The sequence below is a fragment of the Anabrus simplex genome, chromosome 1, assembly GCF_040414725.1.
Source record: "Anabrus simplex isolate iqAnaSimp1 chromosome 1, ASM4041472v1, whole genome shotgun sequence".
Lineage (NCBI taxonomy): Eukaryota > Metazoa > Arthropoda > Insecta > Orthoptera > Tettigoniidae > Anabrus > Anabrus simplex.
Genome location: NC_090265.1, coordinates 438,644,252 through 438,667,676, shown reverse-complemented (window position 1 = coordinate 438,667,676; position 23,425 = coordinate 438,644,252). Strand labels below are relative to the sequence as shown.

Below are 23,425 nucleotides of genomic sequence, written 5' to 3'. Positions count from 1 at the left end.
ACAATGCAGAGAAGGCTTCAGTAGGTTTTGTCACTATGGCTCATGACCTTAGTTTTTTCATCTCTGTACCTTTCCCTCACTAGACACATCACTAATTAATTGCCTTTACCACTTTGTTCTAGCAACATATTAGAAAATCCAAATGAAACAGACACAAGAATGAGATTAAAAGTGTTATTTGAAAAGCGAGACATGCTGCTTTTATTCTCGCATATGAAACAATTAAAATTGCCACACTTATGACATTTTTAATGACATTAACGGGTTAAAGTATAGCTCCAGTATATGACTGTTGTGAAAATGGGGAAACCACGAGAAACCATCTTCAGGGTTGCTGATGGTGGGGTTTGAACCCACAATCTCCCAAATGCAAGCTTATAGCTACACGGCCTGTACTGCCCAGCCAACTTGCTTGGTCTTTAACAAATATCACTTGAGCTAAATTCAAGAATCTGATTCCATATGGTGAAAGATAAAAATGTGCCATCTAAATTTAACTTGCTATGTCTGTTTACCCAGAGAGGATAGAGACTAATTTAACTTTCTAAGAAGTCAACTTACACAGGGAATGTACATGCTAGCAGAAAGAAGTTTTCCTTCTTCCTGAGGTACTGGTTTAGAGCTGTTCTTTCCTTTCTTCTTCCTTCCTATAGTTTCAATGATTTCTGAAGATTCTCTCACCTCACCATCAATCATACAAACTGCTAGTTTTATTTGTTCACTCACATTAGTAAGGACATCCTGTAAATAAAAGATGTTCTCTATCAATACAGCAAAAGAGTTCAAAAGAATACATCTTACTAATATAATTACAGAGACAGGGGCAGTTTAGAGACACATCACAGAGCTAGTAAGTTTTTAGATATGTATGACACTAATATATAAATCATTAACAATCGTCATATAACTTATATGAATGTATTGGAATTTAGTTCATATGATGGTCTAGTTTAGTAGTCTGGAATTCTACAAATAGAGGTAAACAAAGTACTAGCAGCCAAATAAAAGGTACTGCCAGAAATAAATGTGATAGAGGAAATCGTACTACACTGTCAGTTTCCTTGTACAAAATTAGAGTTAATTCTTATGGGACCTACATTTTTATAACTCAATCTGTCAAAGGCCGCTTATAAAAGATTAAGATAGGTGTACTGTACATTAACACATGCTATATAGAGCTATTGGGAGCACACTCCCTACAATTCTAGTAAAGAAAAGGAAGGGTTCCAACCCACTCAATACACTTTTATTAATAATGTGAATGCTTAAAATATTATGGTACTAGTTTCGACCCCCTTTGAGGTCATTTTCAGCCATGAGAATCATAAAATTGACTAGTCAAAGACATGAATAGAGTGGAAACTCAATTCTCTGTTTTTGGACTCTGGAAAATATGTACAACAGGGGAAAACAGAAAGTCCGGGAATGAATTAAAACCATCAACAATTTGGCTAAACGTCACAAAAATGAAATATGTATAATTATAATCTTACAAAACCTCGTAAACCAAACAACAGCTCTAATGGGCCTTCACCTACCAAGCGACTGCTGCTAAGCCTGAAGGTCTGCACATTACGAGGTGACACATGATCACTGTGATGAATTCTCTTGGCCATTATTCATGGTTCTGTAGACCAGAGTCACCATCTCAACATTAGATAGCTCCTCAGTTAAAGGTAATCATGTAGGCTGAGTGGACCTGGAACCAGCTCTTATATCCAGGTAAAAATGCCTGACCTGCCCGGGAATCAAACCCGGGGCTTTAGGGTGAGGTGCAGGCAAGCTAGACCTGGAGCTGGCTTCAAACATTTAATTACACGAGTTAAAAATCTTGATACTTTACATTCAGTTTTACCAGAGAAACTCAGTTATTTTCCTGTGAAAACTCCTTTCAGGTCAGCAAATTTGATCAGCCAAACTCACTGAAAAATCTTATAATGCCAAGCCAAATAACAATTGACTACATGATGGCAAGATCCCTTTTTCTTTATCTTCCATTGCAATTTGGTCACCGGTATACAGTGATTATCCTTTGTTATAATGACCGAGAACGCAATAAGCTTATTAATATGAATCCCGGATTACCTAAAGCTAGAGTGCTGCCCAAAATCGACAAGGCCGGCATTCCCATGAGATCCATCATCAACTTTAGACCTAGTCCATTATATAAAGTATCTCAATTTATCCATAGGTTCCTAAAACAAATTACTGCATTTTAGTTTTAAAAAATCTATTAGAAATACCAAAGAATTAGTTGATAAAGTTAATAATATTAAAATTCAAACAAGCCACTCTATTCATTCTTTTAAAATGAGCCAACATGTACCCTATCATCACAGTAAATGAAATCTGTGAGATCGTTAACAAGAATTTGAAGAAATATACCGTAGTAGACCAAGTCAACTAGATATCCAGCATGGTTTGTTCTGGGTGATACACTGGAGCCATACAGTAACTGCGGTCTTACCAGAGACTTATACACCCTGTCCTTTATATCCTTACTACATGGTTATAGTAGACATTTTATAGGAAAAATTAAAAAAAAAAATCAAACTCTGCCCTTCAACCACTTTAGCAAGAGAAAAAGTGCGCAAAACCACAATTTCCACCTTCACATTCAATAATGAAATAGGTGGAAACCTTTAGCTTTTGTTTTACATTATATTGCTCCAATACAGAATAATATGAAATTTATTACCTATGAACATATCAAATAGTCTAGAATCTCTTCTCCTTACTCTCAAGTCTTCCCAGCCTAAAGTTTGCAACATTTTCGTAACACTACTCCTTTGTCCGAAATCACCCAGAACAAACCGCGTTGCTTTCCTTTGAATTTTTCCCAGTTCTTGTATCAAGTAGTCCTGGTGAGGTCCAGCCCCGCGGTGTAGGGGGCAACGCGTCCACCTGTCAACCGGCGGCCCCGGGTTCGATTCCCGGCTGGATCAGGGTTTTATAATTGTAATGATTAATATCCCTGGCCTGGGATTGGGTGTTTGTGACGTCCTAAGGGCCGGTATTATAATGAAGGTTTAAACTGAAGATTGAGTTAAACTGTAACTTGAGTTTAAACCAATGTTGAGTCTTATAATGGCCGGCCTAAGTTAAACTGAGGTTAAGAAGGAAATATACGATCCTGATAGCAGTGACTTACGTTAAAAGATGACTGTCGATAATGTTTTGCAGTGACTTGCAAGAAAAGATGACTATCGATAATGTTTCGTTTACTTCTTGTAGATAAAATGGCGGATAAAAACAATAAACATTGTCCAAATTTTACTTGTACGGAAATAGAATTGCTTGTGCAATTAGTACAAAAATATTTATATAGTCCGTGAAACAGTGACCTTATGAATTCCTCCGAAATCTCTAATTGTAATAAACATACTACCGGAGGCATAAAACCGCAATGCTCTTTGTAGCTGACTGAGGGGTTCTACAGCATGATTTCTGAAATAGAAGGAAGTTACTTTATTTTCTAAAATTTACACTTTTGTCATTCAAACAGTTCAAAAAGTAATTTTTAATTCTTACCTTTTCGTTGCATGTTTTATTCCAGCACCAATTTGCTGAAATAGGGTTACAACAATCTGTTTTGTAAGCCTAAACCTTTTAAAAAACTCTGTTTCGTTCCATATGTGAAAGTGGCATGCCCTTGCTCGAAAAACTGGTGGTGCCCCTGGTCGTTCAATAATTTGGACCACTTCATCATCATGCCCTTTCTGGCAGGACCTAGTGTTCACAGTGCACTATGTCTTCTAGTATAGGCTAGAGCAATTTTGTTACTTTCATAGATCTGTCTCTGTCTTATCCTTGGCTTTGACAATATGAAAATGACTGAGGTATGAGCGATGCTAGTAATGCCAATCCTTATGCAGCCAGTCCCTGCTATGAATGGTGTGAAAATGTTGCTCATAGGGTCGGTTGGTGTATGCATTTCAGTGGGCTTGGCAGACTGATAAGTAATGGCAACTCTGGCTCGGTGAGGAAAGCAACGGGAAACTACCTCACTCCTCATTTCCCTAGTACGCCTCTTCAGTGATGCCTAAGCCCTCTATGGCAGCTGATGGCAGAGCTGTTGAGGATCCCACCAGCGGAATCGCTGACGGACTGAACATACATACATACTTCATCATCATAGCTTAGTATTTCTTCAAACACCTCAAAAATATCTTCGAAGTCCCTTTGTTCTGAACCAACGGTTTAAACCTCTACTATAATACCGGCCCTTACTCTTCCTTTCCTCACACACAACATTCCACACTACTGCCATTCCAATTACGCGCAGGTTCATACAACATGATGCCAGTAGGGGCAAAAGATTACATGGTTATAGTAGACATTTTATAAGAGAGAAAAAACCAAAACAAACACTGCCCTTCAACCACTTTAGCTTGAGAAAAAGTGCCCAAAACCACATTTTCCACCTTCACATTCAATAACGAAAACATTCATCAGATCTCTAATTTCTTTAGGAAGTAAAACCAAAAAATAGTCTACAAAACCAATAACAATGCCTCTATTTTTCATAATAACTATTTTATCAATCAAAATATAGGTTTTCTAAATTGGGGCTCTATAAACTCAAATGCAGTAGTTGTGAGGCCACTTATGTTGACCAAACCATCAGAAGCTTTACTACATGGTATTCAGAACATATCAATGCAATTAAATACAACAGATTTTCTGCTATGGGCCAACATATTTGTACTATTTTGATTCAATGAAAAGAAAGAGTTTCACCTATTCTGTACACTTTTATTAATAATGTAAAAGCTTAAAACAGTATGGTACTAGTTTCGACCTCCATTGAGGTCTTTTTCAGCCATGAGAGCCATAAAATTGGCTAGTCAAAGACATGAATATATACAATAAATGAGTGTTAAAAGTTCTGTTGTAAAAACATGAAGATTAAAATTCACCATCTTGATTATGAACACATCATCTAGTTGAGAAGTTATGTCAAAAGTTCCGTTCTAGAAACATGAATAAAGTTTTCACAATCATGGTTTGTGGTTGAAAGTAGTGAGCACAGAATGATACAATTGAAGAATTATGTCATAACTACATGACTATTATGTATTTGATTAAATTGAAACAACGTGATTAAATATCCACTCGGAACATCTTCATATAGTTTGATTTCCAGGAAAAGACAGAAAGAAATGTAGGCTACATATGAATGTTGAAATAGCCGTGAAGTTAATCGTTCTGTACAGGGCTCTTTCCAAACTTTTCGTAAGGGTCGCCTTGTGTTCTAATTAGTGTACATTCTGAGAATTCTAGTTGCCTGGGAATAGTGCCAGTGACTGTTTACTCACAAATTATGAAGGGATTATCCAACCTGTCTTACATCATTCCATTCATAACTCAGATTGTTGCTGATAAGGCCGAGGTCAGCTAGTTCGGTTAAACTTGACAAGGAAGAGCGTGTCTAGCTCTCGAAACAAGAAAACATGTAATTATTTACATAAACTGCGAAAGGACTTTCAGTGAGTAAAGGTCCCTGCAGGAAAACTCAAACACATAAACACAATTGTGATGATAAAAATAAAATTTTAAGTGTGTGGGAGGAAGATAGGAACTGAGGAGTGAAAAGCATGAGGGAGTCAATTTTCGCAGAAGTGGACGTTGCAGTGTATGGGTAGTTCAAATGTGTTTGAGCACAGGAACTGTGAGTGAGTGGGCCAATATTACAACTAAAAACACAATAAATAGCAAATACTCTCAAAGGTGAGATTAATTCACTAAAGAATTTGTGTGTCATGCTGGGTTGTAATTCCCTTTTTGAGAACATTGCAGTAAAGAAAAAATGTGGTAGATTTACACACCCAGCTGAATGATTACTTCCCAAAGCTGTAATGATTGTATAGGCTGTAAAATCACTTCTTAAATCTCCCAAGCAAATATTTAGTTATAAATTATTTAGAATAATCAAAATAATAATGTAAGCTTATATTTAAGGTGGATGTTCTTAGCTGTTAAATTGTTCTATTAATTTTTACAACCTTGTTTTAGTGGAAATCTCTCGTAATGGACGTTTTTTCACGCAACCGATGATGTCCGCAGAAGAGAGCTTCGACTGCATCCATCGTCCTTCAAGATTCCAGAAGCAGAAGAGCTTTCTCCTAGTATCATACTTCGCATCGTCTATTAATTCTACTTTATAAACATCTTGAGAAGACAATGTTACGATTCCTTATTTTCAATTGATCTCTGAATGAACAACATTATCGCTTAAGAACCAAGTTTTTTCGATTTCCATTTCCACAATTTATACGACGCACGGAACTTTTTTAAGGATCTCTATTTTTTAACATAATATAGCACTTCTCTGGTTTCCTAAGCCTCCTCGCGCAACAATTGCCTTGTTCCAAAAAATGAAGAGCCTTTCCAACATCCTTGTATTTTGACGTCTTTCAATACCTTATAAAATACGACGTAATCTTCTTCGAATATACAACAGCTAAGAAGAAGCCAGCATTCAACCTACTCTTCTTCTTTATTACATCATTTAGTGCACAGTGGTCTTTTATAATATATGGCGCACCGAACTTTACATAACTTCCGCTCAGTGCTTCGTCAATTGGAAGAGTTATTATTTTTAATATATCTCTACTCAAATTCCCACATGGTATGTACCTTCAAAAAGACTGTACTTGTGTTTACATTGTTTATGTTTTTCTTTGATATTTACGCTTTAATTTACTTCAGGCTGATGATGACCTATTACTAGGTCGAAACTAGTCCCTATGTAATTTTCATTTTGTATTGAAAAGGTGGACCAATAATAATATATTATTTTACTCTATTGTATTGCATTACTCTTTACCGGTCAAGGAAAACATACATTTGTCGAAACATATCAAGGTTCATTTAATACAGGTATTAAAAACTGTAGTTAAATGAATTAAATAAAAAGCAACAAGCAAAAGTATTAAACAAAACTCAGAATGCAGGAGGATGCATATGGTCATAAGACAGGTCTACTAACTGTGAAAGTTTTTCAAAAAACTCCAAACTGAATTGAGGCTTTCCTCCACATTGATCACGGTAGGTTGACACTTTTTTCACTTGATTTTTAGGAAAAGCTCCAGAAATTTTCCTTCAGTGGCACCCTTTACAATATTTCCTACTTTTGTGGACCCTCATGTTTTCAGAAAGAATGCGAATTGAATTACTTCCTTTGAGACTCTACATTTTCACTTTGTGCACTAAGATTTGGAAGTTATTGTTCTATTATATTTTTTCTGAAATCTGTTATGCGAATAGAAGATCCAGTGAGCTTTCTTGCTGATGATGTGTGCGTTCACAATACGTGCAGCAAATATTACAATAGCTATCTTTCGGTACCACTTCAGTGTCCTCCTGCGCACTTTTATAGCTTGCCAAATGAAAGATCAAATGGGCTTTTTCCACTGTTGTATTCCACAACTGCAAGAGGTTTCTCCACTGCACCAGATCGCCAGTTTTTCATCACTTTCTGGTCACCATGTTTCGTTGATAGTATTGAAATGTTGCACATACTGTATCTTTCCACTGTAGAAACACACACTTATATCGTTCTCCACGGCAATTAATTTGCCTTTCTTTACTTTCTTACTGGGAACCTCCTTCGGATTTTCCTTCAGTTGGCTCAAAGTGTTCCGAACAGGTGTGTGTTGTTGTCATCAAAAAGTTTGTTGGCTAGTTCAATACTGGTGTAATAGTTTGTGGTGTTAAAACAGTCCTTCCATTATTCAGCAGCTTTTCTGAAAATTTCATAACAATGCTTGTAGGAACAGAGCTTCTGGCATCTTGCTCCCTCCCTGCATAGGTCTTTATGTTCAAGTGTAATTACCGTTACAACATAGCTTGATTCAGTATTTGTGGGTTTGTTTTATGCCAACGGCCGTAGCCGTGCTGAAACACCGGATCCCGTGAGATCTCCGAAGTTAAGCAACATTGGGCGTGGTCAGGAGTTGGATGGGTTGCCACGCGCTGTTGGTGGGGGGTAAGGGAATGGAGGAGCGGAAAGGAACTGGCCACCCTACCACACGTAAACTCCGGCTCAGGAACACCTCTGCGGAGGTTCGGGCCTGCCTTCGGGCAGAATAACCCTTATCTTACCTTATTGTTTTATGAGCAGATGATACACGTTTTGAAATGTTTCAATCAGAATGAAAACAAGTGGTTCTACTTTGTACAAGTGATCACCTTCAGGACAAAGATCATTAACAGTGAAATGATAGAACTTCAGTAACATTTCAAACCTCTTTCTACTCATAATTCTAGAAACAATATTGTCCTTATAAATATTTCTTTTATTCCAATAATGGTGTAAATTTAGCATGTTTACCAAACCCATATACCGAACTATACCTAAAAATGTCTTCATCTCGTACCTGTCTGTAGGTTGCCGCAAACGTAACTGCGACAAATCAGCAACGTCATCACTTGAAGTAAGACAGTGTCTCATAAATATTAGTCATTCACCATTAGGTCAAGAACATATCATCTATGAATAAAGAAAAGAAATCGAATGGACTTCCTTCTGGTAAAAGAGAAGCTACTGCTGGTTCAACACCAGGTTGACCAATGAATTCAAAATATAAATGATTCCTTTGCAGATTCAACCAGCTAGTAAAGGAACTGTTGTGTTAAGCCTATCAGAGCTTGACTGCCTATCAACATTATGCAAGGTAATGTTTGCAGAAGTAGTGCCTTGAATGTTACACACAGAAGGCCTTTCTGTTATGGTGCTCTCTTCTACAGAATGCGCAGAATATGTTTCTTCAGAAGAATCATTTTGGGAGAGGTCACTTATACAGAAAATAGGGACTTCCAGTGAAATTGGTAGAAGAAAGTAGATATTTCTCCTCAACCTCTGATTCGGAAGATTCTAGGAAGAAGTGGAATGTGTTAGAAATGGATATGCTCTTACGCAAAAACTTTATTCATATTTTTACAGTAACGAACAAAGTCTTTATCTGGCAACATTTACTTCGCCATTTCAACTTTCTCTTAGAACGCTCAGACATTTTTACGATAACAACAGCAAACACCTACATACATAGAAATGCTACCACAAAACAATGATTACATAAAAGCGTATATGACATAAAAATGAATGATTGCATATGACATAAAAGAACAATGAACTTAAATCACCACCTTGGGTGCTGTCTTGCTGAAGCACGAATGACCCAAAAATATCTAAATGAAAGTATTTCTGATAAATGTGAGGGAAATTTGCCCTGACCGTAAAGTGGGACCACTGGTTCCAGCAGAACATTTTTATGACAGGACCATGGCGGTCCCTAGAGACCACTATAAATATTGTCAGAAAAAACATTTTTTTTACAACTTGTTTTACGTTGCACCGACTCAGATAGGTCTAATGGCAACGAAGGGATAGGAAAGGGCTAGGACTGGGAAGGAAAGCGGCCATGGTCTTAACTAAGGTACAGCCCCAGCATTTGCCTGGTGCGAAAATGGGAAACCACGGAAAACCATCTTCAGGGCTGCCTACAGTGGGGTTCGAACCCACTATCTCCCGGATGCAAGCTCACAGCTGTGCGCTCCTAACCACACAGCCAACTCTCCCAGTAAACATATTTTTATTACATTTATATGTACTGTATTTATATTTTAGCCTACCGTTTTCTACATTTGAGAAGAGATTAATACAAAAAATCATGGTCCAATAAGGTTTTAAAAAATTTGTCTGGTGTTCAACGTGTTAAGGAGGGTTTCAGAATATACTGATGATCCTTGCTCTTATATTTCTTAATATCTGGTATCACGATTCTTACCATAAATTACTAGGCTGGTTAGCAGTTGATCATGGTTAACAGAATAAATCATCACTACAAGAATGCAAAAGTATTTTACAAATTATCAGGATAAAAACAATAAAAAATTCTTGTAATTTGTTAAGGAAAAAAGAGAAAAAGATGTCAAATATCACTATCCAGTTCCAAATATCTAATTGTGGTCTTTGATATATTTGGAGCCAACAATTCTCTGAAAGTGAACAAACATACATTGAAATACCTCACAATATGTAACAAGATATAATACCTGTAATATTTTCTTCAGAGGCTGGGTCACTTTATCGATCGGAATGGGAAATTGCTGATCTAGTTCATACTGACAATCTATCTGATGCCATTTAGTTGCTTTAGGCTGGAATTTCCAGTCAATTGTAATAGGTGTACTATGGGCACTGTCAGGATTAAGCATTTTACACACAAACCTGAAAGAAGACCTTAATTATTACTTAACAGAGTAATAAATAACATATAAAGCAAGTCAACCACATAAATATATGCAAAAACACTAAAACATTAAAGTGGGAGGATTCCTTTTTTCGCCAAGTCTTTAGCAAACATACAATCTGATCCCTCACAGGAAGCTTACCCTTGTGTTACAGAATATTATATATGAAAATCTCAATTTATGCATTATCTTTAGAGACGGAAGATTTTTGCAATTGCAATAAATGTGAAATACAATCATATGCTGTAAAAGTAAGTGTGTTTGACATTTAAAAGACAATTAAGTATATCACCGAGTTTTTTAAAACTATAGCCTATATATAAAATAAGAGTTTTGTCTGTACATTGCTCAGAATTTAAAAAGAATTGTATTTCTGTATCGGTCGAGTCCACAGTAACAAGGAAATGCACTTTTTAATTTTCCATAATTTCTGTCGGTCTGTATGTATGTAAGTGCATCACGGGAAAACGGCTGAAGAGAATTCAATGAAAATTGGTATGTAAAGTCGGGGAATAAAGAACTACAGTCTACGCTATAAATAATTTTATAAGATGCCCTAATATCACAGTCAGAAGAAAAGTAAATGTGAAGGCCTGCAATATAGAAAGCTCATAAAATTGATCAACAATAACATTACATTGACCATTGTTTGTTGTGAGGTGTTTTATGTCTTCTGCTGCCACTCATCTCCTATAGATGGGATTACTGCTACGTACTGAGTATAACAGCCTGTCTGAATATTGGTGGGAGTAGATGGGGAGTTAGATCTCTCTCTTCTTTAGCATGCCCTTCCTCTGGTTCATAAATTTTCTGATACTACTGGTACTTAACACACCGATTCATCAAAGCATTCCAGCTCTTCAATCCCTACTCTGAGGCACTAATTAGAATGCGCAGTGTACACACTTATAGGAATAATGGCAGAAGAGTGTTCGTGGCTGTTTGCGGCCTGGTCATTCCAGCATTGGAACTTTGGACTGTTTGATCGGCAGCGTAGTACTCATTATCATAATTTCCCTTTATCCAGCTGTAGTCGGGTAGGGGCAAATATGGTTCCTCTCCACTTTCTTCGGTCTTTCCACCACTCCTCCTCCAATAGAGTGTCCCAGTCCAAGTTTCTATAATTGGGTGTTGGATTGTGTCCTCCCATCTCAATCGTGGTCGTCCACGGCCTCTCCTGTATTTGCATTTCCATCACCTTTTTTTTTGGCATTCTTTCATCACTCATTTACTTTATGTGCCCAAATTCATTTTTTCCACTACAATTTCTTCCCAGATTTTCTCATTCCTTATTTTGTCTCTTCTACTCTTCTGTATCATACTCCTCAAGAACTTCATTTTGGCTGCCTGTATTCGACTCTCATCCTTCTTTGTCACTCTCCAAGTTTCTGCTCCATAAGTTGTTATGGGTCCGTAATACATCTTGTACATAGTTTCCTTTGCTTCCATTGGCACATCTTTGTCCCATAAAATGTTTCTTACACTATGACAGAAACAGCTTCCAGCTTGAATCCTCTTACTAATCTCAGCATCCAGTCGAGCATTCTCCATTAATTCACTCCCCAGGTATTTGAACATCTCCACTATTCCAGGGGCTTGTCTGCAAGTCTAATCTGACCTTTCCCTTCTTTATCCTCTCTAGTCATAACAAGAGTTTTACTCTTTTCTACACTTATTTTCAATCCACATTCTTCGATCCTCCCATTCAAGACATCCAAATGTTCTTGAATATTCATGTCCTCTTCTCCCCAAATCACAATATCATCTCCAAATAACATGATATTCATTTCTCTTCCTCCATATGTTGCTTTTGCTGTTCTCATGATGTCATCCATTACTACTGTAAACAGGATTGGCGATAGAAAACTTCCCTTTCTCAGCCCACTAGTGATTTTGAATCAATTTGTCTTGCCAACTTGTGTTTGCATGCAACTACAACATTCCTTGTACATTGCCATGCTCATTTTAATTAATCCCTGTCCAATTGCTTTTTGCACCAGACTGTCCCAAACTTTAGTCCTGGGGATACTGTCATATGCCTTTTTAATGTCAATGAATGTCATCATCGTATCATTCCCATACTCCCATTACTTTTCCATTAGTTGTCTCATAATGAAAATGGGCTCTATTGTTGACCTTCCACTTCTGAAACCAAACTGATTTCCCTGTATCTGATTTTCAACCCTCAACCTTATCCTACTTTCTAGTGAAATGAAATCCACAGTCTGTTTCCAGTCATTCGACCGGGTCAGGAATGGAATGAATGAGGCCCCCATCTAGCGGCGAGGATAGGAACTGTGCCGGCTGTCAAAGCCTGTCACACTCCTCTGGGGCAATAATTAATGAATGGCAGATGAAATGAATGATATTGGCGAGTGTTGCTGGAATGAAAGATGACAGGGAAAACCGGAGTACCCGGAGTAAAACCTGTCCTGCCTCCGCTTTATCCAGCACAAATTTCACATGGAGCAACAAAGATTTTAACCACTGAACCCAGCAGTGAGAGGCTGGCGCACTGCCGCCTGAGCCACGGAGGCTCTACTTTCCAGTATCCTCTCCATTATCTTAGCAACATGGGATATCAGAGTAATTCCCCTGTAGTTCTTCAATACTTTCTTATCACTTTTCTTGAAAATTGGGATGATTATTCCTCTTTGCCAATCCTCAGGGACCTCCTTATTCTCCCAGAATATCCTGAGAACTCAATATGTTCACTGCAGGCCTACAGCTCCAGCTGCCGTTATCATCTCCACTGAAATTTCATCTATTCCAGCAGTTTTTCCATTCTTCACCTTTCTTACTGCCATTTCAATTTCATTCGTTGTAATTTCTTTATCCATTTCTTCATCAACTAATTGCCTTTTCTGGTCGTCCATTGAATGACTGTCATTAGTTCTCATGTTCAGCAACTTCTGAAAACACTCTCTCCATCTATTTCTTATTTCTTCTGGCTTTGTTAATATTATGCTGCCTTCATCCTTCACAAATCTGGTGTTTACTTGATCTCTCTTTTTGTTTCTTAAATACCATACAGTAATTTCTTGCTGCCCTGCATATAATCTCTCAATTTCTGTGTGAATAAGGCCCAACTTTTCCTCTTTTCTTCCTCCACTACTTTCTTGGTCAAAAGGTAGTACTATTCATTAAAAGTGAGAAAATGTGTGGTTTTTCATTTGATGGAGTGTTTTATATGATAAAATAACATTGCTTTAAATTGCTACATTCCTACTGATGTCACTGTAATGACCTATGTTGACTTCAGTTGGGAAAACCACAAAGACAGTCTTTCTGAGAATTCCGTAGCAAAGCATGGATACATCAGCTAGTCCACGATAAAATGAAAAATTAAGTATAAAATGTGAAATGAATGTGTTTCAATGAAAAAGGGAATAAAATTTTCATTAGACATTCTCATGTATAAGAAGAAAACAGCCATGATGAGTCTGTATTACATTTTCAATTAACTTTTAAATCAGAAGGCTGGCACAGGTGCCGACTTTCCTTCAAGTAGTTTGGTCACCCCTTCATGCATCTGTCTTGTTACCTTCTACGAAATCTGTTGTTTGTTTAACTGTCACTTCAGCTAGCGCTTCAAATGATGTAGGTTCACATATAATTTTGAACAGTGATGTTTTTACTGAATGTCAGGCTAAAAATGTAAATAAAAGTAAAATTGAAATAATTTAAGTTAAACTTTTAATAACCGTGTTCAAACGATGAAATATAATTATTTATAGCCTTGAATACTAAATTCAAAATGTATCTATATTATATAAGTAAGCAGGTCTATATCAATGTATATGTTTAGACATGATATAGGCTTTTGGGCTTATGTCGTGTCAAGAAAATAAGGTGAAATTCTTTACGTTTCTTAAGAAGCCTTTCTCGTGGACAGTCGAGATTTTCTTCTGATGACGCAGAGCACAGTTCTCTGTGAAACATAAAGAATTTCACCTTATTTCCTTGACATGGCATAAGCCCAAAAGCCTATATCATGTCTATAAGTATGGGTTGTGAAAGCATCAATGGCAACAATGTATATGTTTGTTAATGTTCACAATTTCACTTCAATTTTATATGCTCCTTTAGCTATTTTCTTGAATTCAAACTAGAAAATCCAGCAAATGATACATTTATATTTTAACATCCTCCATTTGAATGATCAATTTGATAGTAAAACCCTATAAAATGCTAACATTAATAATGCTAGAAAATACTAAATTTAATTTTATAAATGCTACAATCTATCATATTTAATTATCTTGTCACTGCATACAGTAAAGATGTTAAACCATGAAAAGCTCTGAAGGGAGTGGCTGATTTAGATGGTCCAGGAATAGAGAAAGTATCTCAAGACTTCATGTTTATACCACAAATGAATAATCCACATACCTCCATTACACCTTCTCCGAAAAGCGCTTCACAAAGAAATAAGCCACTAATGGTGAAAGTGGACTTCTCATAGAGACATCATCAGTCAGTTCTTAACACTGCCCATTCCACAAAAAAATGCGAGAAAACATGCAGTGATGGCAATGTTTTAAGGGAACAGCTGCTCACTGGTAGACATTACCAACTTCATGAACATGAACTCCATATCCAAACTCACTGAAAGTGCACTGGACGGAAAGATTAAGGTTGAACACTTATTCATAAAATACAGCATGTCCGTAATGCATGATTATTTTTGTCCTATGCGAGTATGAAGCAATTCAAGCAGAGCATACACAGGAGAGTCCAACTGTGCTAACTATTAACCGAAGGGAAATGTCCTTTTTATGAATCCCTTGGAATCAGATGCAGTAGTGAGAAGCCACTGACAATATCACTCAGCTATTATATGCCAGGAATTGAGAAGACCTTTACTTGAACACGTATGGGAGTTGGTATAATGTACACAAATGTCACTTTCTTTTGAAGGCATTTTGTCAGGGATTACCTGTTCTCAGACTTCATATTTTTCTACTCTAAAAACTCTTATTCAGTAAAAGTGAAATAATTTGTGTTAATTTTAAATGAATGTTCAAACAATATGGATTTCATGGATTTGCCAATGAGCACACACTTAGTAAATCTCATTCATGGAACATTTTCAGAAGATCTTAATGTTTAAAATGTAAACTAAGTAGGATGTAGTAGTTACACAGAAATGAAAAGGTTAGCACAGCATAGGGTGGCATGGACAGCTGCATCAAACCAGTCTACAGACTGATGACTTAAAACAACAACAACAACAACGACGACATCATCATATAGAAAAATAGCAACATGAGGAACACATAATAGGATACCATCATTGGAAGAAAGAGCATAGAAAGAAGAGACAGAAAAACATATTATAGGACAAGGACAATCTCCACATCATCATAAACTGCCTTCAGGTAGAAAGGCTTTCTTCTCATAAATCTCTGTTCTTCTATATCCATTCCTTTTCAGCACGACAAGCTTGTTTCTGCTTCTCTGCTTAATTGGGACGGCACACTTAAACACTCATTGCAGAACCATCTTGACAGATTATCAGTCTTGATGTGGGAAGTGTAAGATAAGAAGAAAGGGGAGCCTATCTACTTTAATACAGCAGTGTATGAAAATGTGTCCTCGTTTCCTTTTTTATTGCTCCTTCTTCCAATGCTGACCTGTCATTGTGTTTACCTTATTATGTGTCGCTATTTTTCTATGTATGAACTGATTTATCCCATGCGCCACACTGCTGGCAGCGCAGTAGTATGTGACTGGGGAAGAGATGTCCATGTGCATACCACCATGTTATGGGTGATCCTCAGCTCGCTGAGAGGATTATAGTATGGAATTCATACATTACACATGCATGAAAATACCTGTTGACTGGTCATTCTCATTCCTACAACACGCGATAATATGGTTAGAACAGATGTAAATTAGATACATCTATATCCTGCTATGGTAATGAAGTAGACTGTACAGCCAGCGACTCAACGCCGAGTGTTGAGCGGTGGTAAATAACTCAACTCCCTAAGGGGACCAACGGCTTACGGCGGATGAGTCCCTTTAGGTGGGGTGATGGTCCCCAGGGTGGGTGAAATGCCACCTGAACCCATAAAGCAGCGTCTGTTCTCCATTGCTGGGCAGCAGCAGTGTAGGTGAATGTCTAAGGCAGATTGGTGAAGGTGCCAACTGGCTTGCTGTTTGTCACTTCTTGCCATCTTACCGACTACAATTTACAAAACTGATGGCTAAGTTTTCTCAACAATTACTAGCTTACAGCTTTGTGCAATGGAATGTAGAAACTTGAAACTTTCAGTCATCTGTACCAGTATTTTTGTAATTTTTGTGCAGATTTAATGAAAGTTTCTTGTTATGTACTCCCTCTGCTTTACCTAAATTTTTATTTCTCCTGTCCATTTTGATTTTTTTTTCTTTCCATGCTGGGAAATCAAGCCGAATTTCATGAGAACATCACACAGGCTTATAAAGGATACAGGAAGTTTGAGACATAATCACCTGAGTACCTTCCTGACCCTGAGGAGACAAGCAGTAGAGAAGTGACTGCATGAAGTACCTAACAAGGGAGCAGGCAGCACTGGCTGACTGAAAGGTGCCTGCAAGAATGGGGCTGCTGCTTCCTCCAACAACATAACCTTACAGTTTGAGGAATGAGTATTGCCAGAAGTTCGTACACCTGATAATGCACCACAGGACTGGATGTCTAGGTGGTGGAGTGTGGGCAGCACACGTCTGTGTACCGACACCAACAATTACCATGTGATACTGATGTAGAGCCTATTGGAAAAGTTTTAACACAGAATGGCTGTTCTAACAATGGATGTGCATTCTTATGACACACAAATTAAAATAATAACAGGCAAATGACACATGCAAATCCTATTCTTAGAACTAAACAACTGTCTCAGTCAAAATATACCTGTGTGTTTTGCTGCTTAAATGCAGAACCAATTTTTCTGAACTAGGGCTATTGCCATACAGGAATCGGCTGCTTGATAAGGTCTTCTTTATTCGCGCTAGAATGGTACATAATCTTGCAACTGATCCATCTGTTGCAAACACATCGCCGGGACCAACAACAAATATGCCAAGTACGAACATTCCTCCAGGTAACATCCGTGTAACCTATGTAAACAACGTAAAACACAACATGTGTTATACACTTTATAGGTTATAGACGTTCATTATACCGTTTACCAGTACAACTTACATGTTTAGCATGATCAGCAACACAAGATTCCTGGATATCTGAAATTGATTTTATTGGAGAAGGTTCAACTATTGAAGTCTGAGACTCGATAGAATCCGATGTGTCATCTTTGGTGCCTTTCGATGAAGTCCTGGGAGTACGTGCTAAATGTACCACATAATCACGATTTTCTGTCGTCTGCAAAAGAAATCCTTTAATATCACAAAGAGCATTTATTTCTCTTGAAGTACTACCCATCAACCCATGGATGAGGCAATTTCACCTGACAGTAACAAAATCAAATAATGGTTAGATATCCGCCCATATGTCATTTGAATCATCCTAAAACTTACTTGTCCTAGGATTAGACCAATATCGTAACCCTCTTGCCGTGTCAGGCGTGTAAGATAAGGGAGAATATTTTCTTCTGCAACTACTGACCTAACCATATTTTTATATTAAATTATAACCTAAACATTCTCAGCTCCTTCTATTTACTTTCGCGTTTCTGTCGTGCGCCTATAACCTCACACGTACACCTTCCGCGAGTGTTTTGTTTCTGTCATGCGAGTACGTTCAATTATGTTAAGTTGAATTTCTAAACAACCGTTTGTCAGTGTTGAACCAAACGTAGTGGTTTGATGTGAGTTTATGTTCGCAAACAGTCTCAATCGAGTAGGCAGTGAGGACGGATGTGCTGAGTGTGTGCTGATGCATGGGGATAGCGCTAGAGCTCTATCGAGTGAAGATTGGGAGTTGGTAATGCAGGAGGAAGAAGAAAACGGACTTGAGCAAGAGGATGAAAGGTGAGGAAGCAGAGGGTGTTGCCACGGCTGCTGGTGGCGATGGTGCTATCAGCGCTGTTCATAATAGGTGGAGTGGAGTTAAACCCAGGGCCAGGCCCAATTGGATCCCTAGGGTGGGAAGAGATAGTGGCGTGTCAGATAGACCAACTGAAGGAGATGATACGTGACCATTTCAAGGAGCTAAAGAACTTGCGACAGTGCGTTAAAAGTGAGGTGGACGAGCTGAAGGAGAATGTGGAGAAAAATGAGGCGGAAATGGAGAAAATGCGATTGAAAGTCCTGGTGCTGGAGGGGGAGGTGGCGAAACTAAAGAGATAAATGGTTGATGGGATCCAGGTACGAATGAGAAAAAACATTTTTATATACGGAGTTGAAGAAACAGCGAAAGAAGATAAGGTGGCTTTAGTTTATAAGATAGGCTAGTGAACTTGATACGGGACAGAATGAAGATAAATTTTAGTGAAGGAAGTAGATATTGATGAAGCACAGAGAGTGGGAAGAGTGAAAGGCGGAGGTGGGAGACAAATTAAGCTCACGCTGATGTCATACCCTGATGGCGGACATTATCCTAAAGAACGCAGGGAATTTAAAGGAAGAGAAGCTATGACTGAGACAGGACATAGGTAGTGAAGCGAGCAGGGAGTTGAAAGTGCTAAGAAGACACATGTGGCGTGCGAGGAAACAAGGATTGAGAGCGTTCATTAGGGGACATAAGTTGGTGGTGGGAAATGGCCGCTGGGTAAGAGAATGGTCAACGGAAAGGTTGCAACATATGGACCAAAATTATTTACAGACGATTACAGAAAAGAGAGCGATAGGCGGGACAAGAGAAGAGGAGAGCTCGGTGGTGGATGAGGGAGAAACGGCCGTTGGCGAGAGGGCGAGCGAGGACCAGCGTGAAGAAGGAAGAGGAGGCAAGAGTGAAGATGGCCGGAAAGAAGAAGAGGACGATCAGGGAGTGTAGCATGACGTAAACAGTCGTGCACCACCGGAAAGTGCAGGAGTGGAAGAAGCGGCAAGTACCCGGAGAGAGGTAACGACCAGAACTAGAAGTGTAAGTCTGAAAGATCTATGGGGGGAGAGAAATAAAGGGCAGGAGGAGAAGGGGAACAAAGAGTCTGTAAGGCCGGTTAAGAAGGGAGAGAACAGAGAGGAAACAGAAGGACTTCGTAGAACTAGAAGTAGGTAAGTTAAATAAGGCTGCTGAGGTTAATAAAAATAAGGGCGATAAGGAGGGGGTAGGGGAGGGTAGTAGGTAGCTAGGGTGGAAGATAGGCGTGATAAATATTGAAGGGGTGGGAAGTAAGTTGGGGAATGAAGAGGTCTGCAAGATGGTAGAGAGTTTTGATATAGTGGCTCTTCTAGAGACATGGCTAAAAGAAGGGACAAATCTAACCTGGAAGGGGTTCGTGATAAGAAATAAAACGAAGAAAAAACAGGGAAAGAAGGGGAGAACTTCGGGCAGAATTTCATTATTAGTTAAAGAACTAAGTGATCAAGTCATAGATATAGAAAATGAGCTAGAAGAGGTATTATGGGTTAGTTTTAAAATGGGGGAGGGGTTGGTGGTGGAGAGAAAGAATGTGTGTTTGGGTTTTATATACAGCCCTCCAAGGGGATCAATATATGCGAATGATTACTTCTTCGATGGCCTGATAGAGGGAATTAATATTATTAGTGGAAAGTACGAAGAGGATGGACTGATTTTGTTAGGGAAACTAAATGCAAGACTAGGAAGCTCTTGTCCAGAGTATGGTAAAGAGGAAAGGAGAGTAAAGATGGGAGATAGGAAAAGTGAAGATAAAGTGAGAAATGTTTACGGTCAGAAGTTGTTAGAAGTATGTGGGGCGTGTGACTTGTATATTCTAAATGGGTGGTGGTAGGGCGATAGGGAAGGAAAAATGACTTATATTACATACGAAGGAGGTAGTGTTATTGATCTGATTATGAGTTCGGATGATATGTTGGACAGAATTAACAGGATATAATCGTAAATAGGGATGGGGCTGCAGAAGAGAAGGGTTCAGGAAGAGAGTGGAGTGTGAGAGGTCGCAGAGTTCCTAAGTATATCTGGTCAAAGGAGGGGAGTGCGAAGTTAAGCAAATACCTGGAGGAGGAAGAATTCCAGATCATCAGGGTGGGGATTGAGGTAGCAGTAAAAGATAATAATATTGACAGAGCTGTGGAGCTTTTGGAGTATCCGGAGAGGAAAATAGCGGAGGAGAAATCATACAGGAATAAGAATATAGAGATGGGAGAGGGTTAGTTCGATAAGGAATGTAAGGCAAAAGGGAAGACAGTGTTGAGAGCGTTGGTTGAGTTCAGGAAATATGGTGAGAGGGTGTTAAGGGGAAAATTTTGCAGGATGAAGAAAGAATTCAAGGAAATGATAGGAGAGAAGAAAAAGGTTTGGCAGGAGGCTCAAACGGAAGCTTTAAATAGGGAGTGCAAGAACAGGGAAGGAGAAAAAGTGTGGGCGAGGGTTAAACAAATTAATAGGGGGACGAGTAGAGTGACGAAACCGAAAATCGGATATAGAACATGGGTAGAGTATTTCCAGGAATTATTAGGAGAACAAGAAGGGTGAGTAAGGGTCGACGGAGGTGATAAAGTAGATAGGGGGCTAGAGAGGAGCTGCCAAGAGCTGGAAAAGAGACTAACAGGTGAGGAGGTGAGGGGGAGTGATAAAGAATTTGAAGACCAGGGCTGTGGGTGGGGAAAGTGGGATAACTGATGTGTATTGGAAGGAAGTAGCAGAAAATAAGCAGATGATAAAGTGTCTGCTAACATTCTTCATCAAGATACACTGAAGAAAATGGAAATTGCAACACCCAGAAGGAGTGATGCTACATTGCTGCAATTGAACATACAGGACGAGTGTTCGGTTGTGATTCGATGATTACACTTTCACGTCCCTCTGATCGCAATATTGGACAACAATCAATACAGGATGTGCCCAACACGAGCTGCAATACATTGATTAATTCGTCGAGGCATGGAGTCAATAAGGCCCTGGATCGTTTCCTGAGTAATTGTGGTCCATGCTTGCTGCACTGCACGGGTCAGTTGTTCCAGAGTTGTGGGTGGCTGAGGACGGTTGGCCAGTTGTCGACCCATCATGTCCCACACATGCTCAATAGGACTGAGGTCCGGGGATCTGGCGGGCCATTCTAAGGTTGTGATGTCGTGGAGAGCTTCTCTGGAGATGCGTGCAGTGTGAACCCTGCTGAAACATCCCATTAGCAATGATCGCTATCATAGGGACAACCACTGGATTGAGTACCCTATTAACGTACTGTCGAGCAGTCATAGTGCCCTCAACAAGCACTAATTGTGATTTCACATTGAAGCCAATAGCACCCCAGACCATTATGCTTGGTGTTGGCCCTGTGTGCCTCTCGACAATAAGATCTGGGCGGCCCCTCTCCCCGGTACGTCGGCGCACACGATTCCGACGTACACTGCGTGCAAGACAGAAGCGCGATTCATCACTAAAGCCATTCGTTGACCCACGTCGATCTTTCACGACACCAGGTCAGCCTTACACGTCGCTGTTTTGGGGTCAATGGAACACCTTCTGCAGGGACACGGGCTCGTAAGCCAGCTGCACGCAGGCGATTACCTACTGTTTGTTGTGTAATGTGGGGTGCCACAGCTGCTCGAATATGCGCTGCTGTTGCATGGGGTTCCATCCGGGCCATCTGAATGATGCGGCGATCCTCTCTCACAGTTGTTTGTCGCGCTGGGCCTGTGCCAGGTCTACGAGTGTGGGTACCTTCATTTGACCACTACTGCCATACACGTTGTACCGTAGATGCTTGTCGGCCAACACGTGCAGCGACAATCCTTAACGATAATCCAGCCTCACACAGCCCAATTATCCGAGCCCTCTCAAACGGCGACAGTTGTTGATAGCGTGGTCTTCTCTGTCGTCGAGGCATGTTTGACGGGGAACACTTCACTGCACAGACTGCAAGTCAAGTACGCTACACCAGAGTCCGTACACTGGAGTTGATTCCTCCGTGACCAATCACGTGGGGAGACCTGTAGCAACAATCCAATGGGTCTGAAACTTTGATCGTTTACATACCTATATGGCATCGTCTCATATCTTGAAAATCAACACAAACGACTAATGCCTTCATGGTGTTGCAATTACCATTTTCTTAAGTGTATTTGAAGGGGCAAAATTCCCTAAAGAATGGCAGAAGGGGATTATATGTCCTATTTATAAAAATAATGGGGACAGGACTATTCCCAGTAATTATAGAGGTATAACCCTGCTGGACTCCCTGAGCAAGGGGTACACGGGTATTCTAGGAAATAGATTGAGGAAGTGGGCAGAGGATTACTCAGTTATATCATGCTTTCAGAATGGATTTAGGAAGGGGAGGATGACGGCCGATAATTTAATGATCGTGAGAACCATAATTGATAGACATGTGAGAAAAGCAGGTGCCAAAGTGTTTATTGCCACAATTGATTTCCAGAATGCGTTCGATACAGTGAGCAGGGAGGCCCTGTTTGAAAGATTGGGGAGGGTTAGGGTGGGAGAGAAGATGAGAAGAGCGATCAGAAGTATATACGAGGAAGTCTATTGTAGCATCAGGGTGGAAGGAGGGGTGATGGGTGGAGTGAATGAGTCGAAAGTTGGATTGAAACAAGGATGTAAATTGTCGCCAATCCTTTTCCTATTGTTTATAAACGACCTACTAGGTGGCCATGTAGAGAGAAAACGGGCTTACCCGGTTCTAGGCAAACAAGACATTCCAGGATTAATCTTTGGCGATGGCGTGTTGTTGCTGTCGTTGACAGCTGGGGGTTTGCAAAAAAGTTTGAATAAAGTAGGGAGTTTTTGCGGAGACATGGTCATTGAAGATCAACAGTAAGAAGTCTAAGGTGATGGTATGCAGGAAAGGAAATAAAAAGAAACCGGGAGTAAAGTGGGCAATAAACGGGGAAGAGATTGAGGTGGTGGAAAAGATGGAGTACCTGGGGGTGATGCTGAGTAGAAATGGTAGTTGGATGGAGCAGATTAGGCATGTCAAATGGAAAGGCCAAGCTGCACCCTCAATAAATAGGATATTGGAAAATAAATTTAGGAGAGCAAGCTATGCTATACGGTACAAAGTATGGTATTTAACACGGTGGTGAAGGGTAAAATGTTATATGCTTCGGAGGTCTGGGGCGT

General features: G+C 39.4%; 1 protein-coding gene across 1 annotated transcript in view; it reads right to left on the bottom strand.

Annotated features, from left to right (window-relative positions):
* The window catches only part of LOC136867058 (protein odr-4 homolog), a 34,775-nt gene extending 16,791 nt beyond the window's left edge, over positions 1-17,984 (bottom strand). Inside the window, exons 1-5 of the mRNA XM_067144165.2 lie at positions 17,782-17,984; positions 17,450-17,626; positions 17,159-17,364; positions 10,060-10,234; positions 562-741 (exon numbers count right to left, since the gene is read on the bottom strand). Coding sequence (XP_067000266.2) covers positions 562-741; positions 10,060-10,234; positions 17,159-17,364; positions 17,450-17,626; positions 17,782-17,877 — 834 coding nt within the window. The 5' untranslated portion in view covers positions 17,878-17,984. The remainder of the gene's footprint in view (positions 1-561; positions 742-10,059; positions 10,235-17,158; positions 17,365-17,449; positions 17,627-17,781) is intronic.
* Positions 17,985-23,425: the final 5,441 nt, after the last annotated feature.